The sequence below is a fragment of the Leucoraja erinacea genome, chromosome 20 (genome assembly GCF_028641065.1).
Source record: "Leucoraja erinacea ecotype New England chromosome 20, Leri_hhj_1, whole genome shotgun sequence".
NCBI lineage: Eukaryota > Metazoa > Chordata > Chondrichthyes > Rajiformes > Rajidae > Leucoraja > Leucoraja erinaceus.
Genome location: NC_073396.1, coordinates 32291522 through 32319138, shown reverse-complemented (window position 1 = coordinate 32319138; position 27617 = coordinate 32291522). Strand labels below are relative to the sequence as shown.

At 43.4% G+C, this 27617-nt stretch overlaps 2 protein-coding genes across 2 annotated transcripts in view; one reads left to right on the top strand and one right to left on the bottom strand.

Annotated features, from left to right (window-relative positions):
* Positions 1–27617, top strand: part of LOC129707058 (small ubiquitin-related modifier 3-like) — a 261239-nt gene that overhangs the window by 204681 nt on the left and 28941 nt on the right. The gene's annotated exons all lie outside the window — the stretch shown is intronic.
* Positions 755–23890, bottom strand: LOC129707060 (major facilitator superfamily domain-containing protein 1-like). Its single transcript, XM_055651820.1, has 13 exons — positions 23727–23890; positions 19443–19543; positions 18316–18425; positions 16069–16119; positions 14523–14671; positions 12433–12591; positions 11172–11287; positions 10810–10910; positions 9177–9288; positions 7435–7572; positions 7039–7178; positions 2560–2671; positions 755–1321 (listed from the first exon to the last, which is right to left on the bottom strand). The coding sequence occupies exons 1-13, from the start codon at positions 23746–23748 to the stop codon at positions 1205–1207; spliced, it is 1428 nt and encodes a 475-aa protein (XP_055507795.1). The 5' UTR covers positions 23749–23890; the 3' UTR covers positions 755–1204.

Below are 27617 nucleotides of genomic sequence, written 5' to 3'. Positions count from 1 at the left end.
CCCATTATTGGGCCAAGTTACACCTCATCAATTACTACCCACCAAACCAGCATTTTTTGTAACTTTGAAGAATAAAGCAGTAGACCATTCACATGTAACCCATCCATTTTAAAACCTAATTCTCACTTGTTAATATATTGCTGTTCTTTTAATCATCAGATCAAATCCACAAACACCCTAATAATTCTGTGGAAATAGTTTGTCCAGGTGAATTGTATTGGTTTAAGAAGCAGGTCACCAATTACTTCAGGGGAAATGTGAAAGAGCATTGAAAATCTGATACACCTGTTCGACCTGCTGCCCTCTGGAAGGCGCTATAGGTGCATCAAATCCAGGACAAATAGACTCAGGAATAGTTGTTTTCCGAAAATTATAACTACTCTTAATTCACACATGCACTGACTTCACAGCCCAACACCCGGACTTCCATCTGTATATATGTATATAGCGCCGCAGAATTGTGCACCTATCCCCCCCTTCCCCCTTCTGTTTTTGTTTTCTGTTTCTTGTTTTTTGTACTAAATTATATGTATGCACTGAGTACGAGCAGCTTTTAATTTCATTGTACATGTATAGTGACAATAAATGGCATATCTATATCTATCTATCACAATCCCAGCAACTAATCTATAATAAGAAAAAGCATTTTTATACTAAAGTTTAAAAATTAATTGTTATTCCCCTAACCCAATGAGATCAATTCTTGGTTCCTTAAACAGAATTAAGAAAACAATTTCATTATCAGAGTCATTCTGATTTCTGCATGTATCTTTAATATAGATATTGGCAAGTATTATTATCCAGTCTGAAATAGAAGCAATGGCCTGCATTCAGTATTTGCAAAGATTGAACAGCTCTATTCCAGTTTGCTTCACAACAGTCTGCGGGTATTGGGGTTTAGCTTTAATCTCTCTTTCAGTAGATGTCAAACTAGTAGCTCGCGTGAGTCGGTGACTGCAGGACTATTGAACAACATGCAGACACAATGTGAAATTGAACAAATTACAATATTCAGGAACATAGAGTGCAAACACCCAAACTGTAAGAAGATTGTCTCGAGTTCAGTTAGAAACCATTATTTGTTTGAGATGATTGGCATTTGACAAATGATCATACTGGCAGAACAACTTCAGTTTTTAAAAAAAGGCATGGCATTTGGTCCATTTTCTCTCCAAATCTGCTGCACTGACTTTCAAATTATTCTTCAATTAATTATGTTTTCATTGCTGCTATCTGTTAGCAGAGAGGATGTCTCTGATGGTTCTTGATTTTCCTCTTTTGTAGCTTCAGAATGCTTGGTGGTTTTGTTCAAAATGTTATCCTGGAAGCAGAGAGGGAATGAAATGTCATTTTCACTTGGAGCTGTTGACATTTTAAAAGAAATGGTTAGACAATTGAGAACAAATAAATATATGAATTAGGAAAGGTGACACCGTTCGGCTTAAAGTAAGAGAAAGAAAAGCAGAGGGAGCGGAAAGGTAAAGAAAGGTTAATAAGGGGGAAAAAAGTGAAACAAAATCAAGGGAAACGTTGTCTTGTCTTCGAGATAGGATGCAGAAGAGCTGTGCAGAGTAAATCTCTATCCACTCTGTGTACAAACCGAAGTGACTCTGCAATGTAGCATTTGTATTTCCCCACAACCTCAATGGTTGCGAGTGACACTGGTGACCAAAAAGAACTGAATCAAGACAAATTATCCAAATTCATTCCCTCCACCTTCCATAGTTCGATTTCTACCCATAACTCTGAGATAAAAGGTAGCCAAAATTGCTGGAGAAACTCAGCGGGTGCGGCAGCATCTATGGAGCGAAGGAAATGGGCAACGTTTTGGGCCGAAACCCTTCTTCAGACTGATGCAGGGTGGGGGGGGGGGGGGGGAAGAAGAAAGGAAGAGGAGGAGCCAGAGGGTTGAGGGAGAGCTGAGAAGGGGAGGAGACAGCAAGGGCTACCGGACATTGGAGAAGTCAATGTTCAAGCTTTCTGTTGTGGGCCTCCTCCATTGCCAGAGTGAGCAACACCGGAAACTGGAGGAGCAGCACCTCATATTCCGCCTGGGCAGTCTGTACCCTAGTGGCATAAACAGTGACTTCTCCAATTTCCGATAGCCCTTGCTGTCTCCTCCCCTTCTCAGCTCTCCCTCAGCCCTCTGGCTCCTCCTCTTCCTTTCTTCTTCCCCCCCCCACACCCTGCATCAGTCTGAAGAAGGGTTTTGGCCCGAAACGTTGCCTATTTCCTTCACTCCATAGATGCTGCCGCACCCGCTGAGTTTCTCCAGCATTTTTGTCTACTTTCGATTTTCCAGCATCTGCAGTTCCTTCTTGAACACTTCTTGAGATAAAAGGTCAGCATCCGAGTCAGACTACAGCTCCATAAGAGGCCAGTAACGTGAGCAGAACCCCACACCAACATGTCTTCAGAACTTGAAACAAATGATTCCAGCGCATGTTTCCATTTTGCAGTAGTCTCATGATCATCCTGTGGCACCGTTTAATGACGAAAAGTGTACATTCCTTTTCAATATTCACTCTATTTACCTTTGCCTCAAAGTGAGCCTCTTACCTGTCTGCTGTCCACTATATTGAGAAGGCCGGAGACGACCACACAGCAGATGGTGTTGGCCAGCATGAAGGTCATCACCTGCTGCCAGCGCCACACTGGGATCTTCACGTCACTGCGTGTCAAACCCAAAGTGTTAGTAACAAGGAACTGAGCAATGGAAAGACAGTTTCTCCAATCCGCCTTTGGTTCATTTGGCTAAATAAGCACGTGCGCAGGAGACTTCAATCAGACATCAGGGTGAGTGGACATCATGTTAAAATGTTCATCTGCTGTTGAGAAAAATCTGGTCAGGAATTCAACAAAACACTTTTCCCTGCCAGCCCATGGTCGAAACAAAGAACTGCAAGTGCTGGTTTACAAAAAAAGACACAAAGTGATGGAATAACTCGGCAGGTCAAGCAGCATCCCCAGAGAAGATAGATAGGCGATGTTTCTGAAGCAGGGTCCCGACCAGAATCGTCACCCTGTCTGTCCATAGTATTTGTTTATCCTTTTACAAAAGAAAATCACCCTCCACAGTTGTCCAGCACAGACCAAGCTGCTCCTCCTGCACCTGTAATCCAGTTTTATGCTGAACAACCACATAACTGCAAGTTGCACAGAAATCTAGTGCCCCAAACAGCATTTCCCACTGACCTGTGAGATGCATGGCATCATCAAATAAATATCGGCATTAGTTCATCGAGATCACATGATCGTCTGTTTAATTCTCTATCCTCCTCAATATTCTCCAGCCTTCACCTTTCCCCAACGCAATGTGTCCTTTTCTTGGCACATTAGTTTCCAATTACATAGATACATAGATACATAGAAAATAGGTGCAGGAGTAGGCCATTCGGGCCCTTCGAGCCTGCACCGCCATTCAATATGATCATGACTGATCATCCAACTCAGTATCCTGTACCTGCCTTCTCTCCATACCCCCTGATCCCTCTAGCCACAAAGGCCACATCTAACTCCCTCTTAAATATAGCAAATTAACTTGCCTCAACTACCCTCTGTGGCAGAGAGTTTCAGAGATTTACCACTCTCTGTGTGAAAAATGTTTTTCACATCCCCTATTACATGACCTATTACATGACCTATTTACATGACTTATTTTACTGCACTGATGCTGTCTGCCATACATTGGAAAAACCTAAAGCAGCTTGGGGGTGACCCTGAGCCAGTTGCCCGTCTGTTTAATTCTCTATCCTACTCCCACTGACCTATCTGTGGCCTCCTACACTATTGTAACAAAGCTCAACCTTATAGTTTCAGGAACTGGAAAACCACATTCATCATTTTCAGACGATTGAGCAGTTCTGCTGCAAAGTTATCCAATTGCAATATTATTTCAGTGGTGAAAACAGTTAATACGACAGAGCCGAGGATCCAAGAGTGGTGCAGCTGGTAGAGCCACTGCCTCACAGTGCCAGAGACTCAAGGGCCTGTCCCACTTGGGCGTCATTTGAGTGTCATTTACGCAACATCATTTACGCGTCACAATGCGCGATGCGTGCATGGTGACGTAGGCAGTGACGCGCCCCTTGGGATTTTGGGATGTACAAAATCTTTGCACGCCATCTGCGTGACGCGCAAATGACGCCCGTGGGACAGGCTCTTTAGGTTCGATCCTGACCTCGGGTGCTGTCTGTATGGAATCTGCAGGTTTCCCCTGTGACCACGTGGGTTTCCCTCGGGTGCCCCGATTTCCTCCCACATCCCAAAGATGTGCAAGTTTGTAGGTTAATTGACCTCTGTAAAAAACATGCACTTAGTGTGTAGGGAGTGAATGAGAAAGTGTGAGTGTGAACAATGATTGATGGACAGCACGGACTTTGTCTGCCAAAGGTCACATTACTATATTGAATCTTTCAATTCAATCTAACCCGAAGATGATTCAAACAAGGGAATGGTTTAAAAAAAAAACTTGCTAAGGACTCCCATTTCATCCGAAACATTAACTCAGTATTTTCTCCTCATCGGTGCATCATGACCTGCTAAGTATTTCCAGCATTTCTGTTTTTTATTTTAGACGTCCAGCATCAGCAGTATTTGGCCTAGAAATGTTTTTGAATAACAAAATATTTTAAAAATGTAAAGAAATTATTTTTGCAGCCTTCTTTGCTCTCTGCAAAAGTCCATCAATATTCTCTATCCTTCACCTTTCCCCAATGCAATGTGTCCTTTTCTTGCAACATTAGTTCCCTGACTCCCACATTAGATCCCTCCATTTTCACCCCCCCCCCCCCCCCTCCCCCCCCCTCCCCGCCCCCCCCCCCCCACATGGATATTCTGTCTTTCCACCCATAGCCTCCCAGACAGCCAATCCTGGGGTCTCACTCAGCAGAGACCTCTATTCAGTTGACAGTCTATAAATCCTGGAAAACCTTGATGGAGTTTGACCATGTAAAAGGGGTTGCACAGATTAGGCAATTACACTGCCACAATTTGCCAAATAGACCTAAAATGCTCTTCTCACACCTCCACAACTCAGTATAACGAAGGGTCCCGATCCAAATTAAACACCTAGATGGTCCTCAAGAGCTGCTGCCTGACCTGTTGAGTTACTCCAACACTTTGAGTCATTTTTTTTCAAAACTAGCACCTGCAGTTCCCTGGTTCTCCTCTACTGAACCAGATTGACACAGGGAGCACATCGAAAGGTTAGTAGCATGATCATAGATCTGCAGATCAAATGATCCAACCCTCGATTCTGCTTTAAAATAAAAGTGTTCTAATCCTGAGGAGCAATCCACAGGGAAGCATATTGATCAGGGAGAAATCAGTGCATTTTATTTCAGTGAACATCTTGGAGATGGCCATGCTGTTAAAAAAATATTTGCAAGGTGTATGTTGAGATGTCGGGGAAATATTCTGTCATCACCACAGGCTCTTGAAATATATGAAGTAAATGTTGCAGGAAAGTGGAAGATACTCAAATTAGTTTGTCAAAACATTGCTATAGCAATGAAGCCAAAGCAGGAAATAGAAGTAGACTGACTATTAATTCTTCTTACTGTAATAGGTGTGGAGGTTTGTGAACTTTATTCCAATTGGGCTAAAGAAGCGAGTGGATACAAGTGCCGTCAATGGTTCAAAAGCATTTCCTACAAAAGGCATACATTTGACAAGATAAGGCAGGAGACTGGGGACTCATAAGGTCATAAGTGATAGGAGCAGAATTAGACCATTAGGCTCATCAAATCTGCTCTGCCATTCAATCGTGGCTGATCTATCACTCCTTCCTAATCCCATTCTCCTGCCTTCTCCTCATAACCCCCGACACCCACACTAATCAAGAATCTATCTATCTCTGCCTTAAAAATATCGATTGACATGGCCTCCACAGCATTCTGTGGCAAAGAATTACACAGAATGTCATGTTATCAACAAAGAAATGGAGAATGAAAAGTTGCCCAAGTGTATGAATTTTTTATAAATATGCTAGAAGACAGACCTGTATGGAATAGAAGATACAAACATGCTATAAAGATGGCTTTAAAAATCTAATCTGACCTTGGAGACAACATGAGATTCCTCACATGACAGAGAGCATGCTGTTTAGACTTAGTTATTTTTTGGGGACGATGAGAGATGTCTTTCATTTAGAGTCGGACAATTGCCTGAGATGTGAAATCAACATAGGAGCCAAACATAAGGACATTTTCTTTACACTAAACACAACAAAACTTGCATGTTTTTAACGTTTTAAACTTGGAACTACTTAAACTTTTAAAGCTGATGGCGGAACTACTTCAGGTAATTTATTTCTTGCCAAAACACTACTAAAACGTTCCCGTAGGAGATTCCAAAACGAATTGGTGACTTAAATATTCGCAGGCCATATTCCATATGGTCATAATCTAATGGACTTTTCAAGTACATTCAAAGACTTCTTGTTTCAATTTTTAAAAGTATTCTCCACGTGCAAATTTTGGAGCATTAATGCTTAACAATAATGCTTGAACATTAATGCTAATGCTTAGCATTAATTCTTAACTAGTTAATGCTTAACTAGCGAGGCCAGCATTTATTGCCTATCCCTAACTGCCTTTGAGCAGGTCATTGCACGACAACATTGGGTGTTAACATTCCATGTTGTCATTTGAAATTGTCAACACAATTTTAAATCTAGTTTAACTGATGTTCATTGTGGACCATGTGATTTCAATCAATACACTTTTGTCTTTGTAAAGTTATGGTATATCATCATGGTTCATCATTCAATTGATTTTAAGTTATGCTTTGTGTCACATAAGTACATCAAGATGTATCAAGCAACCTGGACATGTCTTCAATGCACAGCATTTTTATTGTCACCAGGCCATATATAAACTGCTTTCACCAGATCAGGTTCTCAATCTGCAGTTGGTAGATCATACAAGACAAGACAACAGATATAATACAACTATCAAAATAAAATAAAATAAAAGCACTCAATTCACATTACAATACCTTTCTCTCCAGTGGCTACTACTAAGCAAAAAACCTCACCTGATTTTGCTTCCAAGGATCTGTCCAACTATCAGGTTGCAAACACCAACACCAATCATTTGCACTGAGGTTGCGACTCCTGAAGCGGTTCCAAGATTTGCCAGAGGAACGACCAAGATGATTGATGGCCACAAACTTGCCTGAGGAAATAAGCAGAATATACATATAAAGACAATGATAAAGTACCTAATTCAGAAAATGATTCCCAAGATTTGTCACAATATGCCCTTGCTGGGTTCAGCACAGGTTCACTACACAAAATGCCAGAATACTTTGAAAATGTTTTTTTTTTTTAATGGTTCTCAGCACATATACATTCATGCCAGTTCTACATATGTGGGTAATGAAAGAATTAAGTTACTTATCAGCTGAGAGAAAATAAAGCAAACACCTTACCGCAGCAAATGAGTAGGTGACTCCCAGCCATATCATAGAAACCAGTGGTGGTACAAAGGTAAACGCCAAGAGTGCAAAAACCGGGACTGTCAACACAGCACACGTTGTGACAAATACTCCTCTCAATCCTACATGATCCTGAAAAAAGATCAAAAGAACATTTCATGATTTCATTTGGATATGCGTATGTACATTATCAAAGCGGTTGAGGTCAGTGCTGGGTGTTGGGTGTGTCCTGGTTCAGGCACCCGGACAAACCACCCAACTCCTTCCTTTTAATTCTCCTTTCTATTTGGCTTTAGGCTGCGGAGTTGTTCTTTGAAAAGATGCTTCGGATCCTGAATGGATTTTTAGTATTTACCATCCTCCCATTTTATATTTTGTTAGCATTTTAGTTTAATTTAGAGGTACAGCATGGAAACCGGTCCTTCAGCCCACCGAGTCCACTCTGACCACCGATCACCCTTTTACACCAATTCTATAGCATCCCACTTTCTCATCCACTCCCTACAATTTACAGAGGCCAATTAACCTACAAATCAGCTGGTTTTTGGGATGCGAGAGGAAAAACCAGAGCAACCAGAGGAAACCTACGGGAGAAGAAGCAAGCTCCATACAAACGGCACCCAAGGTCAGAATCTAACCAGGGTCTCCGTCGCAGTGAGGCAGCAGCTCTAGCAGCTGTGTCACTGTGCAGTTTGTTTCTTCTTGCTTTTCTGTGAAGTGCATGAATCATTAGGTCATCCCTTGCTACACAGCCAGAACTGAATAATGTCACCAGCTGCAGGGCAGAATTATTTGTGGTGACGATGCAGGTTGGGGAAGGTCATACCAGACGGAACAATACAGAAGGGACAAAGACCTTGGTGGAAGAGTTGTTGAAGACCAGTTCATTAGCTGTAGAGGGACTGTGGAAAATGGAAGACCAAAGTAACTGTACACGGTTAAACGCGGGTCGTGCACAACCTGGGGGAGATGTTTTATCAATAGAATAAGAGACGACCGGAATGGAAAGGTAGTCTCAGATGTGGACAATAGTGGAGAAAAGCACATGATCGGAGATAGCTTTGTTGGTGATCAGGACCATGAGAGCAGTGATCATGAACTTGGTGGGGATGGCAGTAGGGAGTTGTGTACAATAGCATGCATGGAGGTTATACGGAGAAAAGAGAAATCAATAAACATGGGAAGTAGCTGAGATGGAATTATCCTGAGAAGGATAATGCCAAGAAAGGACATTTCCCAACAGAAACTTGGATTGAGAAGAATGCTTGAAAATGTGGATTAACATAATGAATGTGTCATTGACATCATGAACCAAAGTTCATCTGCTAAAAAGTAAACATGTCACCTGCTAAACAATCCCTCCCAAGCCTCAGAACTTTACTGATACAAAATATTCTTCTTTAAGGGGAGAAGAGACCTTTATTTATTTAAGAAGGAACTGCAGATGCTGGAAAATCGAAGGTAGTCAAAAATGCTGGAGAAACTCAGCGGGTGCAGCAGGATCTATGGAGCGAAGGAAATAGGCAAGGTTTCGGGCTGAAACCCTTCTTCAGACCTTTATTATTGTTGGAATGCAATTCAGATCATTCTGCTATCTGCTGGCTTATAGGGAGGATCAAACAAGGTTCACACTTCACTGCAGCCCACCTTTTAATGTTCAGTCTGAGCTCAATATAGTTAATATCCACAACAAGGATGTTCCCAGTCTTGCAGTTAGCACAAACCAAACTACTCACAATGAGGATTCCAGCTATGGGTAACAGAATCAACGAGGTATCGAACACAGCACCAGTGATGTACGAGGCTTCTTGCTGACTGTAGCCCGGATACTTATCCTGTATAAACTTGCTGAAAAATAAATGGCAAGATGTAAACGATACAATGTCAAAGATCACTGGTGTGTGGTTTTCTCATTTTGTAATTTTATTCATATTCCTGGAGATGGTGTCAAATACAGTAAACCCTCATTTTAACGGACCCTTTTAAAACAGATTTTGGTTATAGCGGATGCCACCCTGGCTCACACCACCTTCCTGGTCTCTTACAGCTCCGCCTGCCGGTGTCACCAAGGTGTACCAACCAGCAAGCCCTACTTCACCCACTGCACGGTCCAGTTGACACGGTTGCTTTTAGGGCCCACGTTGCAGTTCCTGGGGACAGCGCTATCTTCAGGGCGCCGCCACCAACAGGACGCGCTCTGTCATCATGGGGCTCTCCCCCCACTCACCAGCTTCTTCCTGTCGGCCGTCACTTTGTCTGCTCCCTCCTCCTGCTCCTGCTCCTTTTCCTCTCACTTTTTCCACTTGGCCTCCCTTCCCATCTCACACCTCTGCCCCTCCCATATAACCATATAACAATTACAGCACGGAAACAGGACATCTCGACCCTTCTAGTCCGTGCTGAACACATAATCTCCCCTCCTCCTTCTCCCCGGAGTCACTGACATATTCCACCTCGGAGTCGGCGACTCTAGGGGGGGGAGGAGGTGGCAATTGAGGAGGGAGCAGAGGAGTGGACAAAGTGGCGGGCGAAAGAAGCTACGGCGGTGGAGCGGACAAAACAATGGCCGACAGGAAGAAGCTGGTGAGGAGGGAGAGAGCCCCATGATGACCAAGCGTGTCCCATCGGTGGTAACAGCCTGAGAAATCGCTGTCGGGAGGGGCAACAATGCTAACCCCAACAACAGCCGTGGCTGTTGGGAGTGGGACAAGGTTTCCTTATCCCGCCACGCCAACCCCCAGACCTCCCATTTTGCTCTTAATCTCTGACTGTGAGAATCAGCAAGAGGGGCAGCAGTTATTGCCGTTCCCCAGCTCTTCTGGTCAAGGTGGTGCCGGGCAGCCTTCTTGTGCTGCAGCCCCCCGTGTGGTGAGGGAGGTCCAACTGCACCCTCAGTGATGGGGCTCCAGGATTCTGACACGGAGCCCAGGCCCCTGCCTCGTTCCATTATAACGAACAATCGGCACAATGGACACCATTCTCCCTCCCCCTATGATTCATGTTCATTAGTTCTAGGAACAGAATAAAGCCCATAAAGTCTACTCTGCCATTCAATCATGGATGATCTATCTTTTTTTCTCAACCCCTTTCTTCCTGTCTTTGCCTCATAACCCCCAACACCCTTACTATTCAACCGGTCTGTTACAGTGAGAGTTTATCGTATATTTATTGCATGCGACAGAGGACAAAAATTGGCAGAGAAATTGACTGTTGCCTCATTACAGAACGGTTATACATTAAAGATAAGGACAGCGGGAAGTGTAATAAAAAAATGGAGCGTTTCACAACGGTTGTAATAAACATAACCTGTAATGCAGAAACTTTAGGACTGTGGTAGAGGCACTTTAGATAATGACAAACTCTACTAACCTGGCATCTGCAATAAATGGGGACATTCCATTATAGAAGAACATGACGGTGAGAACCAGTAGCCAGTAGCGGAGAGACAAGTGGCGAATATCCTGTAGCTTCTATGAGAACAAAAACAATAAAGTCAGACAAGAGGTTGGGGGGGGGGGGGGGGGGGGGGGGGGGGGTCGGGAGTGGAAGACGGAGTAAGTCCCATTTAGCCAAAGTATTGTAAGCTGAACTTATGTATCCCAACTTCCAGAGATCTACATCAAAGACCAAGGATTACTCTCTACAATGACTGGCTATAACAGATAATCAATTCTGAATCCAGAAGCAATAGTTTATGGAAGATTAAATCCAATGTCCATGAATCTACCTACCACTTTCTTGGATTCCTGCTGAAGGACTTCATCTAGTCCCAACTGTTTTGCTCCATTCCCATCCAGGATGCCAACGATGATGGCCGACACAAAGCTAAGAACACACAGCAAAGTTCCTGAAGAAATGAACCACAGGAGAGCCTACATGACTGGCAAAGAATACGCTGCAACAAACAGGGATAATGAGATGGTCCCACCAGTGACAGTCAGAACTTCATCAGCCAAGTGCAGCCTCTTGCATTTATATCACAGATTCACCCTTGGAAAGAACATTAAATAAAATTGAAGATAGACACAAAAAGCTGGAGTAACTCAGCGACGCTGTTTCGGCTTCATACAGAGAGTAACGTGACAGGTCAGAGCTTTGCTGCACAGGAGAGGAGGGGAGGAATGAAGAAGGCAAGGCAAAACCAGATGCAGTAATGATCCGAGCACATTCTTCCACATATTGCAGTGGAACGCCAACGTAAAGATTAACAAATCAGGCTAAATATTTGACAATTTATTTATGAGATCTGGACATCACTGGCAAGATCAGTAATTTTTGCCTATTTCATACCACCCTTTATGATTCTAGTACACATGATATTTATTTGTGGTTTGGTACAATAAATTGTTTTGTTACTCCATTTCAGAGGGCATGGTAGGGTTCAACTACATTGCAGAATGGTCTGAGGTCACAGACAGACAGACCAGCGTTGCCTAAAAATCTTGAAGGATATTAGTGACCCTGGTGGATTCGCTAAACAATCTGACAGCTTCATTTTAATTCTGGTATTTAATTCCAAATATCTTTAATTAAATTAAGTTAAACCTGTTGTGATGAGATTTGAATACAATTCTATGCAGTAGGAGGCCAGAAGGTAAAGGCTTAAAGCACCACAAGTAACTGAGCCCCTTAAGATTCTGATGCACATTTCAATTTATTTGTTCTATGTCCAGTGATGCCAAAACAGAATTTGCATGAATATCTAAACCAGTTAATTTAATTATCTATCAGTGAAACGCAGCTCTACAAATGTCTGTTCGGGTTTGTCTTTTTGAGTTAATTGATGGAAGAATTTTCCTTAAAGTACAATCTGGTTAAAATTAATTACAAGACCAATATCTTAGACAAATTTAGCATCTTTAATCAGAGTATAATATTCCCATAGACTCCAATTATGATACAATAATCAGCACAGGACTGGTTTCACTTTCCTCACACAAATATTTTTCAAATACACGGCCTTCAACAAAAATTCTTCATATCCATGCTTACCTCCCCAAAGAGTCCACTGAATCCCAAAACGTGCCTCTAAAGACTGGGTTAATAAGAAATTGAGGACACTGCCAAAACGAGAGAAGGCCATTATCAGCCCAAAAGCCAAAGCCAGCTCCTTGCGTTTGAACCAGAAAGCAACGATTCGATCTTGTGCAACTGAGAGTTTGGAGAGAGAGAAGGAACAGAAAGTGAATGAATGGATTCACACACATCACAAAAGAACACACACACACACACAAACTGGGAAAAGGCACTATTTAACATACTTGATTGATAGATACTTCATTAACACGTGACATGTCACAGTGAAATTCTCTCTTTTGTGTATATACCATTCCATATACCATGCAAATAGTCGCAAAGTAGAGGGGCCAACAAAGTTACAAAGTATTCATCACGGTCCTCACAAGTCGCTCTTTGTTCTCAGTTGCTCCCCGCGCCGGGTCCCTCTTGCATACAACAGATAAATGCCAAATCTACAATACAATACAGCGACAGGTTTCATGGGTTTCAAGGTCAGTTTATTGTCATGTGACCTATTAAGAAGGTACAGTGAAATACGAATTACCATACAGACATACTTAAAAAAAAAGACACACAACAACATAAAAGTTAACATAAACATCCACCACAGCAGATTCCCCACATTCCTCACTGTGATGGAAGGCAATGGTCCAATCTTCTTCCTCTTTTATTCTCCCAGGTTCGGGGCAGTCGAACCATCTACAATCAGGCGATCGAAGATCCCGCAGCCGGCGGTCAAAGCCCCCCCCGTTACGGCGATCGAAGCTCCCACGTCTTGTCGTTCCCATAAGTCGGTCTCTAACAAGCTCCGCGATGTTAAAGGCAGCAGGCAACCGCTAACAGCTCTCGAAGTCGGTCTCCAGCAAAGGCCGCCTACTCCTTGATGTTGGGCCACAGTGTAGACAGAGATACGATAGGGAAAAAAATCGCATCTCTGTCGAGGTAAGAGATAAGAAAAAGATCCCCCAACTTCCCCCCACATAAAACAAGCTAAAAAAACACTAAAAAATACATTTAACACATCCAAAGAAACAATAAAGAAGGGACAAACAGACTGTTGGTTCGGGTGAAGTTGAGAAATTTGGTATTCACACTAACTAATAAGCTCTTGATTAGTTTAAGCTTGCACCTTACAGAATTAACAGAGAATCCAAGCTTAAGTGAGTCAAGAAACAGAATGACCTCCAGCCCCTATCTGCTGAATGACAGAGTGATGATGGACAGGTTTGCTGCTCATACACTGTCCTTTCCTCCCACATCACTCACATTGACAGACTGGGGAGATTTGTTTCATCTGTCACAATGCCAGATTGCCAGCCCTTTCTGTATTCACCAGAAAGAAACTGAGGAACTGTCCTGACCTGAAATGTCTCCTGTGCATTCCCTCCCCAGATGCTGCCTGACCAGTTGGAGTTTCTCCAGGACTTTGTACACTTGCACTTCAAGAAGATTCACCATCATCTTCTGGAGGACAGTGGTACATATAATTGCTGTCCTCACCAGCAATGCCAGTATCCTAAAGACCTCTATCAATTGTGAAAACAAAACTCCAACGTTTTCATTTCACAAAGATCGAAGACTGAAATGCATATTCATTCAATCCTTGAGGAAGAAAGGGAATAATTCAACATGGAATATTAACTAAAATGCACATTGTCCTGGATGGTGAACAACAAGGAAATTCATGAGGCAAATTTAAAGGTGATTTATGAGGAAAGTTTCCCCCCCCCCCCTCACATGCAAGGTGGTAGGTGTCTTGTATGTGCTACCAGGGGAAGTGGTGAAAAAGCAACAGTGGCTGTTAAATAATAGCAACATTTAAGAGGCATTCAGATATGCACATGATTAAATAGACAGGGAATGGAGAGAGATGGACTACGCGCAAGCAGATGGGATTGGTTTCAATTCACATCATAGTCGTACAGATATCATGGGCTGAAGGGCATGTTCCTGTGCTGTAATGAGCAACATTAAATGAATGAATGATTGAACAGTTCAGACAATGTTCTAAGCCCTGGCCTTTTCCTTTCAGTCTGGTGCCAAGAAATTGAACTAATACTTACTCATGAGTGACCCGTTGCTTGAGCCAAAAATAAGTCGGCCGATGAGCATCAGAGGCAATAGGTAATGGGTCCCCTTGAAATGAGATCCCAAAGCAAAGGTGGCCGAGCCCAGCACAATAAGAAAGGAGAACACGAGGACACCAACTGTAGGGGAAAATACATCAAACGGTTTTAACCAGAGAAGATTTACCTTATGATTAAAATTAGAACATTTAATATATCAACATATATACCCCAAGATGCCAATTTGTTTTTAAATGTTCCAAATATTTTTTTCCTGGGAGATTATCCCATTGATCAATTAACCTTTTCAATAACCCATTTTTAAAATGACTGTAGTTCCCTTCTTTCAACCTCTTTGGGTTTACTTGAAAAATTATTTCAGGTTTTTTTTATCTCAGACTAAACATGTACACAACTGTTTTGGTAGACACTGGAGTAGAACCTTTAGTCATCTTTTGTCCTAGTGTATCCCATCAATATTTTACTTTTTTCCCCCATCTTTCGTTAGCATACTGATGCTGTTGGTACACAAATTGAACACAAATGAATTAACTCCCAGTAATGGGAGAGTCTAGGACCAGAGGTCAAAGCCTCAGAATTAAAGGATGTTCCTTTAGGAAGGAGATGAGGAGGAATTTCTTTAGTCAGAGGATGGTGAATCTGTGGAATTCTTTGCCTCAGAAGGTTGTGTAGTAGTAAAGGCAGAGATGGATACAATATTCAACAATCAGGCGTCACATTGTGTGTATAGATAGCATTGATAAAGAACACACAAAAACAATACACAAATTTACACAAACATCAGTTTCACTGTGGTGGAAGGCACAAAATCACATCCTCCATTTCCCCCCGTGGTCGGGACCTGTGATTAGTACAGTGAAATACTGGTGAACCAGATTTGAATCAGTGGCATAGATATAGCGGTACAATGAGTTCCAGTTATAAAATGACGCTTTCCCAACACAGGCAGAAAACAAACATTTTGCCTTTGGACAGCATGCTCAACCTCAGGTTATTACTAGAAACATAGAAATTAGGTGCAGAGTAGGCCATTCGGCCCTTCGAGCCTGCAAATAATGGATGAACCAGATTTCTCTCCATACCCCCTGAATCAGCGGGCACATCTAGATTATAGAATGAACTTCCTGAAGAGAGTTCCAGAGATTCACCACTCTCTGCGTGAGAAAAGTTCTTCTCAGTTTATAGGAAAACATGGCAATCTTCTTCTAGCCCAAATGTAAGTTTCTTAGGCCCCTTCAATCTTCTAAATTCTAGAAGTGTCTATCCACCTAAAGACAACATCCCAGGAATCATGCAGCTGTCTTCGCAGACACACCCAAACTAACATCAGCATGCTCAACACTCAGGTTATTGTGACAACATGTGCCTGCTGAATTATTTCTGATTTATTATAAGCTGAAGAACCTGTTGTGCTGTGGATAAGAGGAACTCCCTATGGAATTCACGCACCACGCAGATGGCTTATTTATTGGCCTCCTTGCGAACGTTCATACAGTTCTTCAGACTCACCGCGGTTTTTTATTTTCCCAGCTTGTCTATGAGGAAACCTGCCAGTATCACCACCAGAGCATTTCTACAGGAGAGAAAATACAAATGCAATTAGAGATTACAATTAAAACGTCACACCCAAGAATTTGTGTCTATCAAAGGGTGGCACGGTAATGCAGTGATAGAGTTGATACCCGGGTTCGATCATGACTACAGGTGATGTCTGTACGGAGTTTGTACGTTCTCCCTGTGACCACGTAGGTTTTCTCCGGGTACTCCAGTTTCCTTCCATATGCCAAGGACATACAGGTTTTGTAGGTTAATTGACTTTGGTAGGAATTGGAAATTGTCCCTATTGTGTAGGATAGTGTTAGTGTGCAGGAATGGGTGGTCGGCACAGACTCGGTGGGCCGAAGGGCCTGTTTCCGCGCTGTATCTCTAAACTACACAAAGCCTTAATGTCAGAATAAACTCCTCTTCAGTCTCCTCTCTCTTCACCTTAACTCCCGGCTCAACTGCTCAAAACTATTCTCATTCCTGCCATCTTTGTAGAATCTCACAATTCACATTCAAAAGTTTATTGTCTTTATGCCAGTCGAACACTGGATGCTAATTGGTATGTAATTGTTGGTATGCAATTGGAATCACTCAAAACCAGAGCAACATTGAAAGCAGTGTTTAAGAGGGAACTGCAGATGCTGGAGAATCGAAGGTTACACAAAAAAGCTGGAGAAACTCAGCGGGTGCAGCAGCATCTATGGAGCGAAGGAAATAGGCAACGTTTCGGGCCGAAACCCTTGAGGGTTTCGGCCCGAAACGTTGCCTATTTCCTTCGCTCCATAGATGCTGCTGCACCCGCTGAGTTTCTCCAGCTTTTTTGTGTAACCATTGAAAGCAGTGCCTTGGGCAAAGTTGAACAAAGTAATGTTTTCACAAAACAGGTTCTTCATCAATCCAGAAAACTCGCTCAGTTGGTAAAGCAAACGGTAATGGAACCTTTGAGAGCAGAGAATCCCAGATTATCAACAAAGAAAGTGGCATTAAGGGAAACAGCACCAGTCAGGAAGTGGTCATGCAGCTTTATAGGACTTTGGTTAGGCTGTATGTGGAGAATTGTGCACAGCGCTGGTTGCCCCATTACCGGCAGGAAGTGGCGGCATTGGAGGATGCAGACGAGCAATCCAGCATCTGCAGTTCCTTCCTACACATTTTGTCTGTTCCACTGTGAAATCTTCTCAATCACCTACTTTGAAGAAGTTCTCCTCCTCTCTCCGTCGAGAGTTCTGCGAAATTCTCTCCCGCTGCTCCCCCTCTGTGATTCCTCCTGCTCTCCGACCACGTTTTAACCCAAACTCGATCAAACATCCCCTTTGAAGTCTCATTTTCACACCTTACCCTTCCTTAACTCTGTCTTCCTCTCACCTGGCTCTCTGCCTGAAGAAGGGTCTCGACCCGAAACGTCACCCATTCCTTCTAAGCAGAGATGCTGCATGGTTACTCCAGCATTGTGTGTCTATCCAGAACATTGCCTGGCCTATAGGGAATTAGCTGTAGGGTAGTACGAGCTATGTATGAAAGGCACAGATAGACAACCAGAACCTCTCCCCCCACACCCAAGGTGGAGATGGCAAAGACTAGAGGAGATAGCTTTAAGGTGAGAGGGACAAAGTTTAAAGGAGATATGAAGGGCAGTTTTTTTCCAGACACACACAGAGTGATGGATGTTTAGAATGTGCTGCCAGGGGTGGAGGTGGAGACAAATATGATCGGTATTTAAAAGGTCTTAGATAGGCATGTGGGGATGCAGGGAATGGAGGACACGCAAGCAGAGAGATTAGTTTAACAGCATCATGATCGGCAGGGACATTGTGCGCTGAAAGACCTGTACTGCTTCATGTTCTTTTACAGTGTGCTTAAGGAGGAAAAAGTAAAAACAAAACTGGGCTTGTTTCTGTTCTAAGTGCCAACAAATAACTATCTCTCTTATTACAAATGCATAGGAGATTGTGCAAGTTCAGCGAAAATGAACACACGGTGAGGCACATGTACTTGAAGAGCCTGTTTAAACTTGCTACCTCACCCTGCTCATCAGTAACAGACACGTGTCATGTGTTCACATGTGGTGATAAATGGTGAGATTTACTGATGTTCTGTAAAATGGTTGGATGGAAATGGACCACTGTACTGAAATTTATTACCTAGCTTGAGTGCTGGAAAAAATTTTAAAAAAAGCTCTTGAGGACAATGTGAAAGTATTTATTTCATTACGTAGGATACTTACGTCCACGCATAGATAACATAGAGAAGGTTGTACTGCTGTGGGGTCATTCCCAGTCCCTCCACACAATCTGTTGTCCCATTGGTGTCATTAGCATTAAGACAAGTGAGATTCTGGAATGGAACGGGCCACAACACTGTCAGAGAGAGGCAATAGAGGACAGACTTAAAACAAAATTCATCTGTTAATCCCAATTCTTTTTTTCACACTCATACTTGTAATCCAGTCCAGATCTGTGACCATCCTCAACAAAACATTAGTTTATAGACAATAGACAATAGGTGCAGGAGTAGGCCATTTGGCCCTTTGAGCCAGCACCGCCACTCAATGTGATCATGGCTGATCATCCCCAATCAGTACCCCCCGTTCCTGCCTTCTCCCTATATCCCCTATCTCCGCTATCCCCAGTGGGATCATCTTCATTAACATGACATTGTTGTAAATTTCCCAGCATCAAACAAAACAAATAACTAACATTTTGCAAAAGCTAATAAAGCTCCAGAAGATAAACTCTCCTTAAATGACAAGGGATGGGGGGAAGCAAAAGATATGTAGATATTTTCTTCACCTAACTTTTTGTGTTTATGCAGGCTTATTAAACTACCATGCAAGTCAGTGCATCTTCAGGCCTGACAAATAGATAAATGACTGAAGAGTGACACAAAAAGCTGGAGTAACTCAACGGGTCAGGCAGCATTGCTGGAGAAAAAGAGTAGGTGACGTTTGGGGTCAAAACCCTTCTTTAGACTGAGAGTCAGGGGAAAGGGAAATGAGAGATATAGACAGTGATATAGAACAAATGAATGGAAGATATGCAAAAAATGATCAAGGAAAGAGCCCACAATGGTCCATTGTTTGCTGTAGCTAGGTGATAATGAGTTCACTTTTCCTTGATCATCGTACTTATTTTGCATATATTCCATTCATTTCTTGTCTATCTCTCTATATCTCTGACTCAGTCCAAAGAAGGATCTCGACCCGAAACTTTAGCGATTCATTTTCTCCTGAGATGCTGCCTGACCCGCTGAGTTACTCTAGCATTTTGTGTCTACCTTCGCTGTAAACCAGCATCTGCCATTCCCTCCTGCACAATGACTGAAGATCCAGATACAGGACAATCCAGTACTCACCCCCTGGAACTGATCCTGAAGCACACTGGGAATGTCAAAGCAGAAATAGGAACCAAAAGTCATCAGGCAGTTGAAAAATAGTAGCAGGAACCTGTAATAGGCTAAAAGGAGAGAGGGGTAAGGTGTAAAAAGCATACAGAATGAATGGATGTAACATTAATTTTGTCAAACTGCAATATTGTCAATTATAGAAAAACTTAACACATTACTTGGAAATCAATAAAACAGCAGGTGCTGGAATCTGAATATAAACAGAAAATTCTGAAAAAAAAAACATAGAAACATAGAAAAAAATAGGTGCAGGAGTAGATCAGTGCACTACCATTCAATTTTGATTCCTTTATTGTCATTCAGACCTTTCGGAAATTACGTTGCCTGCAGTCATACACAGTAACAATAAATAACAAAACATACAATAAACACAAATTAACATCCCCCACAGTGAGTTCACCAAGCACATCCTCACTGTGATGGAGGCAAAAGTCTTAGTCTCTGTCTCTTCCCTCCTTGTTCTCCCTCTGCGCTGAGGCGATCGATCCAGGCCGAAGATGCCGCTCTCCAGTCCAGTGGACCTCCGTGGTGATGTCGCCGCTGCTGAAAGCCGGAACACCGTCTCCGCTCCGGTCCGAGTCGGCCCGCCACAGCCTCAGCTCCGAGTCCCGCTGCATCAGCTCCGAGTCCCGCTGCAACAGCTCCGAGTCCCACTGCATCAGCTCCGGGTCCCGCAGCCCCAGCCCCGGGCCGCTGCCGAAAGCTGGAACACCGCGTCAGTGAGTCGGGCCACCGCTGTCTTGGCCCCGAAGACGGCCAGCCTTGCGTTGGTAAGTCCTGGCTGGCTCTGCCTCCGGAGCCTCGAGGTCGGTCGCAGGTTGGAGACCGCCAGCTCCGCCATTAGGCCTCAGCGCAGACGGAGGCAGAGAAGGGGGATACGACTATAAAAAGTCGCATTCCCCCGAAGGAAGAGACAAAAAAACATGTTTCACCCCCCCCCCCACCCCATAACACAACCCAACAAACTAAAACTTAGCCAAAACAAGACAAAAAAAACAACAACAAAAAGTAAAGACAGACGGACTGCAGGCGAGCCGCAGCTGAGCCGCCACTTCCGGAACGGAATGATCATGGCTGATCATCCTAATTCAGTACTCCGTTCCTGCTTTCTCCGCATATCCCTTGATTCCGTTAGCCCTAAGATCTATACTCTCCCTTGAAACCATCCAGTGAATTGGCCTCCACTGCCTTCTGTGGCAGAGAATTCCACAGATTCACAACTCTGGGTGAAAAAGTTTGTCCTCTTCTCAGTCCTAAATGGCCTACCCCTTATTCTTAAACTATGACCCCTGGTCCTGGACTCCCCCAACATCGGGAACATTTTTCCTGCATCTAGCCTGTCCAATCCAAAGAGCCCAACCAGGTCTGATCTGCAGCCTGGGCACTTTGCTCCCTTCGAGACTTAACATTGAATGGTCCAACTTCAGGTGAAGTGCTCTCTCAATGTTTCCCATTATCATTCTTGTGTTCCTTTCCAAACTCGTTCGTATAAAAAGCCTTGTTAATGGTCAGTACCCATGCTCCTTAACACCTGAAGAAGGGTTTCGGCCCGAAACGTTGCCTATTTCCTTCGCTCCATAGATGCTGCTGCACCCGCTGAGTTTCTCCAGCATTTTTGTGTACCTCCTTAACACCTTATTTGCCTTAACCAATTTAATTTACAAACTAAAATTTTACAAACTAATTCCATTGTAAAATATCCTGCGAATCTTCCATTTAGTTACTGGAGATTTGAGAGAACTTTTAATTACGTTGCAAGTTCTTGCTTATCAATCTATATTAAAATAATTAATTTTATGACCATAAGACTATAATCTCCTTAATAGAAATTTAAGGAATTTAGAAGCGTTCATTAATGATGTAGCAATTTCTACTTTGAGATTAACGTCATGGTGCAATGTTAATTTAGTAATGTCTTCTCGTTCCATATCTGTGACTATCCATTGTTATGACTGCTGCTGAATGCCGGTGATGTGAAACTGGCCAGAAGGAGATGCCAATAAAGGGGAAGTTTTCACTGCAGTGAATGCAAAATATATACGTGGGGATTTTTATTTCTTAGGTTAGAAAGGAGTGCTGTTGCATTACCATTGATTGCAGATGCCAAACCATTGTGGCAGATTGAGGGGTAGACTCCCACGTAGGGTGGGGGGGGGGGGGGGGGGTTTGTTGCTCCACTGAGCTACGCTGAGATTGTTTGTTGTTCCAATGTAAATAGTGTTGATTTTACAAATGGAGACACCAGGAACTGCAGTTCAGTTCGGTTTAGTTTATTGTCACGTGTACCGAGGTACAGTGAAAAGCTTTTGTTGCGTGCTAAGCAGTTAGCGCAAGGACAATACATGATTACAATCGAGCCATTATAGATACATGAAAAGGGAATAACGTTTAGTGCAAAGTAAAGCCAATAAATTCCGATCAAAGATAGTCCAAAATGCTGGTTTATTTAAAAGGACCAGGTGCACAAGCAAACATGGTTAGGCGACGTTTCGGGTCGGGACTCTTCTTCACCCAAAGGAAGGTTCAGATCTGAAACATCACCTATCCATTTTCACCAGAGATGCTGCCTGTCCCGCTGAGTTACACCAACACAGGCCCCATAGCAGAAGCGTCCAGGTCACGGGGCTGGAAACTGGAAGTATCCTGAGCTCAATGTCTCACAGCAACAGAGCCGTAAAATAGTCTTTCCACATAAAGCCTTTGTGTTGGTGACATCAAGCTTCAACGCATCTCTTAGCATGTACTCCTGCAGCTTGGAAAATGCCACTCGTGGACATCTTGTGGTATTGGCAGACCAATAAATATTGGGCAGATCCAAGTGCGCCTTTCACTAAGTCTACGATCTTCCAGCAGCATTTGATGTCTGGCTTGCTGTGACCCCCGAGAACAGTCTGGCGGTTCCAGCAATGAAACATTCAGCCAAATAGTTTTGACTAAACTCAGTGGGACCCATTGGGTCCCAGTCACCACGGTGGGTGTGTGGTGGGTGGGGGGGGGGGGGGGGGGGGGGGGGGGGGGGTGGAAGGAGTTGTAATCCTACATCTAGTCATGCAAATTAAACTTTACATCTTTTCGCTGATTAGATAGCATGCAACTTAAAAGCTTTTCACTGTATCTTAGAACGTGTGATCATAATATACTAAACTGAACACTGCCCAGAGGCTCTGACCTCTCCACCATAGGAGGGATTTATCAAAATCGCTGCCTCAAAAAGGCAGCCAGCATCATCAGAGACCCACACCATCCTGGCCATAGCTTCTTCCCCACAGCCATCAGGTTATTAAACGCTGATAAGCTCTGAACTACAATAGACTATGATTATTATAATTATTGCATTACTCTTGTTTGTTTTTTGAGTATGTGTATATATGTGTGTGTACTTGTATGTGTATTTATACACACTGAACTTTTTTCTTTTTTTGCTCTCTTTTATCAGATTGTTTACAGTGTATACAATATATATTCTGTTGTGCTGCAGCAAGTAAGAATTTCATTGTTCTAACTGGGACACATGACAATAAAACACGTGACTCTTGGTGTTTAGGATGTCTTCTACAGAGTCTTCTTAAAATAAAAGTGCAAATTAATATACAAGAAGTAAAACAGCAGCATAAAGTCCACAGAGATGATGCTGCTTGCTAATTAGGTGACCAATGGTAAAGATAATTATTTCTGTGTTCCTTACTTTTGTTTACAAAAAAAACACAAATCTTGGGACGGCTGCCATTATCTACTGTTCTGTAAATGTTATCTGCTGTGTTATAAAGTTAGCTGCAATTCTAACTGAACGTTGGTTTTCCATTGGAAGTGCGGTTTGACTGGACTTTGTTCAGGACTGCGTGTTTGCAGATTAAATGAATCCATCCTTATTCTTAAATACTGTCACCCCATATATAGAGAATTAAAAAAAACGTAAAGTTGAAAGCAGGCGCTCGCACATCTGCAAGGAATTTAAATAATATTCATCGTGTCGCACATTAACACTTGAAGACGGGTCCCGAAGCAAAACGACACACATCCACCTTCTCCAGAGATGCTGCTGGCCCCGCTGAGTTACTCCAGCACTGTGTCTTTTTTTTTGTTGCAATACCAGCATCTGCAGTTCCTTGTGTCATTTCAGCAATACTCTTCAATCGCGCATGCATTCCTGATATACCTTTTTGTTAAGAGTTAACAGCACAGAAATTCATTCCGACCAACCAGACGTATATAGACATTCTAATTAATGCTGACCTCTTTCTGCTGGCTGGCTCATGTCGGAGAATTAGCGTCTTCCCTACAGATGGACTTGATTCAGCAGCAACTGGGTTTGGTGTCACCGTCTGATACACTGGAGCCTATAAGATCTTTGCTGGAGCCCGCGGCTGACAGACTTGCAACATGTGATTTCACCGCCTGTAACTTCACAACCCCGGAAGTAACAGCGGTTCGCAGCTCAGAACCAAACTTACCCAATGTTGTTAACAGGTCCTCGACTGAAACAAGAGACACGTGTTTCACCACACCTGGTAATGCCGGTGGAAGCTTTACATCTCAATGTTTAAAATGTATCCTGCATTGAGTCGGCTTAAAATAAAGAGCAAAGTCACGTACAAGTAAAACAGCAACATAAATAAGTACACAGGGATGCAAATTATAGTCATAACCCCCCCCCCACCGCTCCAGATTCCAGCATCTGCAGTATGTTTTGTTCTGTTTTTGGTTTATTATCATGTATGCTGAGTGACAGTGAAAAGCTTTTGTTTGCATGCTATCCAGTCAAAAAAAAAGACTACACATGATTACAGTCAAACAGGCCATCGTTTGCAGATAAAGGGAAAAGGGTACATTTAGTGCAAGATAAAGTCCAAATAAAGCAGTTCAAAGATCCTTCTGCAGTTGTACAGAGCCCTAGTGAGACAACACTTAGCGTATTGCGTGCAGTTTTGGTCCCCTAATTTGAGGAAGGACATTCTTGCTGTTGAGGGAGTGTAGCGTAGGTTTACAAGGTTAATTCCCGGGGTGGCGGGACTGTCATATGCTGAGAGAATGGAACAGCTGGGCTTGTACACTCTGGAGCTTAGAAGGATGAGAGGATATCTCATTGAAACATATAAGATTGTTAAGCGTTTGAACACGCTAGAGACAGGAAACATGTCCCCGATGTTGGGGGAGTCCAGAACCAGGGGCTACAGTTTAAGAATAAGGAGTAAGCCATTTAGAATGGAGACGAGGAAACACTTTATCTCACAGAGAATGATGAGTCTGTGGAATTCGCTGCCTCAGAGGGCGGTGGAGGCAGGTTCTCTGGATGCTTTCAAGAGAGAGCTAGATAGGGCTCTTAAAAATAGCGGAGTCAGGGGATATGGGGAGAAGGCAGGAACGGGGTACTGATTGGGGATGATCAGCCATGATCACATTGAATGGTGGTGCTGGCTCGAAGGGCCATCGGGGGAGAAGGGCCTTGGTCAGGGCGGTGAGCAAGAACTCAATGTTCACTCTGACAGAGCTCCAGAGTTCCTCTGTGAAGATGGGAGAACCTTCCAGAAGAACAACTATATCTGCAGCACTCCACCAATCAGGCCGGGAGCCACTCCTCGGTAAAAGGCAAATGACAGCCCGCTTGGAGTTTGCCATAAGGCACGAGAAACAAGATTCTCTGGTCTGATGAAACCAAGATTGAATTCTTTGGCCTGAATGCCAAGTGTCACGTTTGGAGAAAAACAGGCACCGCTCATCACCTGGCCAAAACCATACCGACGGTGAAGCATGGTGGTGGCAGCATCATGCTGTGGGATGTTTTTCAGTGGCAGGAACTGGGAGACTAGTCAGGATCAAGGGAAAGATGAACGGAGCAAAGTACAGAGAGATCCTTGATGAAAACCTGCTCCAGAGCGTTCTGGACCTCAGACTGGGCTGGAGGTTCACCTTCCAACAGGGCAATGACCCTATGCACACAGCCAAGACAATGCAGGAGTGGCTTTGTGACAAGTCTGTGAATGTCCTTGAGTGCCCAGCCAGAGCCCGGAGTTGAACCTGATCGAATATCTCTGGACCTAAAAATAGTTGTGCATCGACGCTCCCATCCAACCTGACAGAGCTTGAGAAGATCTACAGAGAAGAATGGGAGAAATTACCCAAATACAGCTGTGCCAAGCTTGTAGCGTCATACTCAAGAAGACTTGAGGCTGTAATCGCTGCCAAAGGTGCCCCAACAAAGTACGAAGTAAAGGGTCTGAATACTTGTGTAATGTGATATTTCAGTTATTTATCTTTAATTACTTTGCAAATATTTCTAAAAGCCTGTTTTTGCTTTTTTATTATGATGTATTGTGTGTAGATAGATGATTAAAAAAAATGAATTTAATCCATTTTAGAATAAGCTTGGGGCGTAACACAATGTGGAAAAAGTGAAGGGGTCTAAATACTTTCTGAATGCACTACATCAATGATTTAGATGAAGGGATTCAAAGTAACATTAGCAAATTTGCAGATGACACAAAGCTGGGTGGCAGTGTGAACTGTGAGGAGGATGCTATGAGAATGCAGGATGACTTGGACAGGTTGGGGGAGTGGGCAGATGTATGGCAAATTGTAATTGTAATTGTAATTGTAATTGTAAATCTTTATTATCATTTCCTGAGTATTCGCATACTCAGAGGAAACAAAAAAACGTTTCTCGACCAGTGTCCATTCAGTTTTCGTTACAAAATAAATAGCAATTAAAGTTAAAATACATGTCATGAACAATTTAACCCTCTAATAACATTCAATAACATTCAACAGCCGTTCCGACCGGCAGCGGGGTGTTTGTGCGCGATACTTGGCAGGGGGGAAAGTTCATTTAACAGTCTTATAGCCTGTGGGAAGAAGCTGAGGAGCATCCTGCTGGTTTTGCAGCTGATGCTCCTGTACCTCTTCCCAGATGGGAGGATGGTGAAAAAGTCATGCGATGGGTGGTAAGGGTCTTTGATGATGGAGATGGCTCTGTTGATGCATCTCTTCTTGTATATGTCCAGCAGGAAGGGGAGTGGAGCACCAATAATCCTGCTTGCGGTCTTCACTATCCTGTCCAGTTGGTGCCGTTCGTACGCCTTGCAGCTCCCGAACCAGGAAGTGATGCCGTATGTCAGTGTGCTCTCAACAGTCCCCCTGTAAAAAGTCCGTAGGTGTGTGGTGGGGAGGCCTGCTTTCCGTAGTCTTCGGAGGGGGTGAAGTCGCTGCTGGGCTCTCTTGACCAGAGCTGTGGTGTTGGCCGTGGACGTCAGGTCATCAGACAGGTGTAGTCCTAGGAACTTCATGCTGCTGACCCTTTCCACATCAGCTCCGTCGATGTGCAGAGGTGTATGGTGTTGTTTCCCCGCCCTCCTGAAGTCAACCACCATCTCCTTAGTTTTTCCCATGTTAAGAATGAGGTTGTGGGATTTGCACCAACCTGTGAGCAGCTCCACCTCCATCCTGTACGCCGATTCATCGTTGTCACTGATGAGACCCACTACTGTTGTGTCATCAGCGAACTTGCTGATGAAGTTGTTATTGAGTCTGGCAGTTCAATGTGGAAAAATGTGAGGTTATCCACTTTGGTAGCAAAAAAGGAAGGCAGATTGCTATCTAAATGGTGTCAAGTTGGGGAAAAGGGAAAGTACAATGAGATCTGTTCATCAATCAATGAAAGTAAGCCTGCGGGCACAGCAGGCAGTGAAGAAAGCGAATGGCATGTTGGCCTATATAACGAGAGGAGATGAATATAGGAGCAAAGAGGTCCTTGTGCAGTCGTATAGGGCCTAAGTGAAACCACACCTGGAGTATTGTGTGCAGTTTTGGTCCCCTATTTTGAGGAAGGACATTCTTGCTATTGAGGCAGTACAGCATAGGTTTACAAGGTAATTCCCGGGATGGCGGATCTGTCATATACTGAGAGACTGGGGCGGCTGGGCTTGTATACTATGGAGTTTAGAAGGATGAGAGAGGATCTTATTGAAACATATAAGATTATTAAGGGTTTGGACACGCTAGAGGTAGGAAACGTGTTCCTGATGTTGGGGGAGTCCTGAACCAGGGGCCAGTTTAAGAATACGGGGTAAGCCATTTAGAACGGAGACGAGGAAACATTTTTTCTCACAGAGAATTATGAGTCTGTGGAAT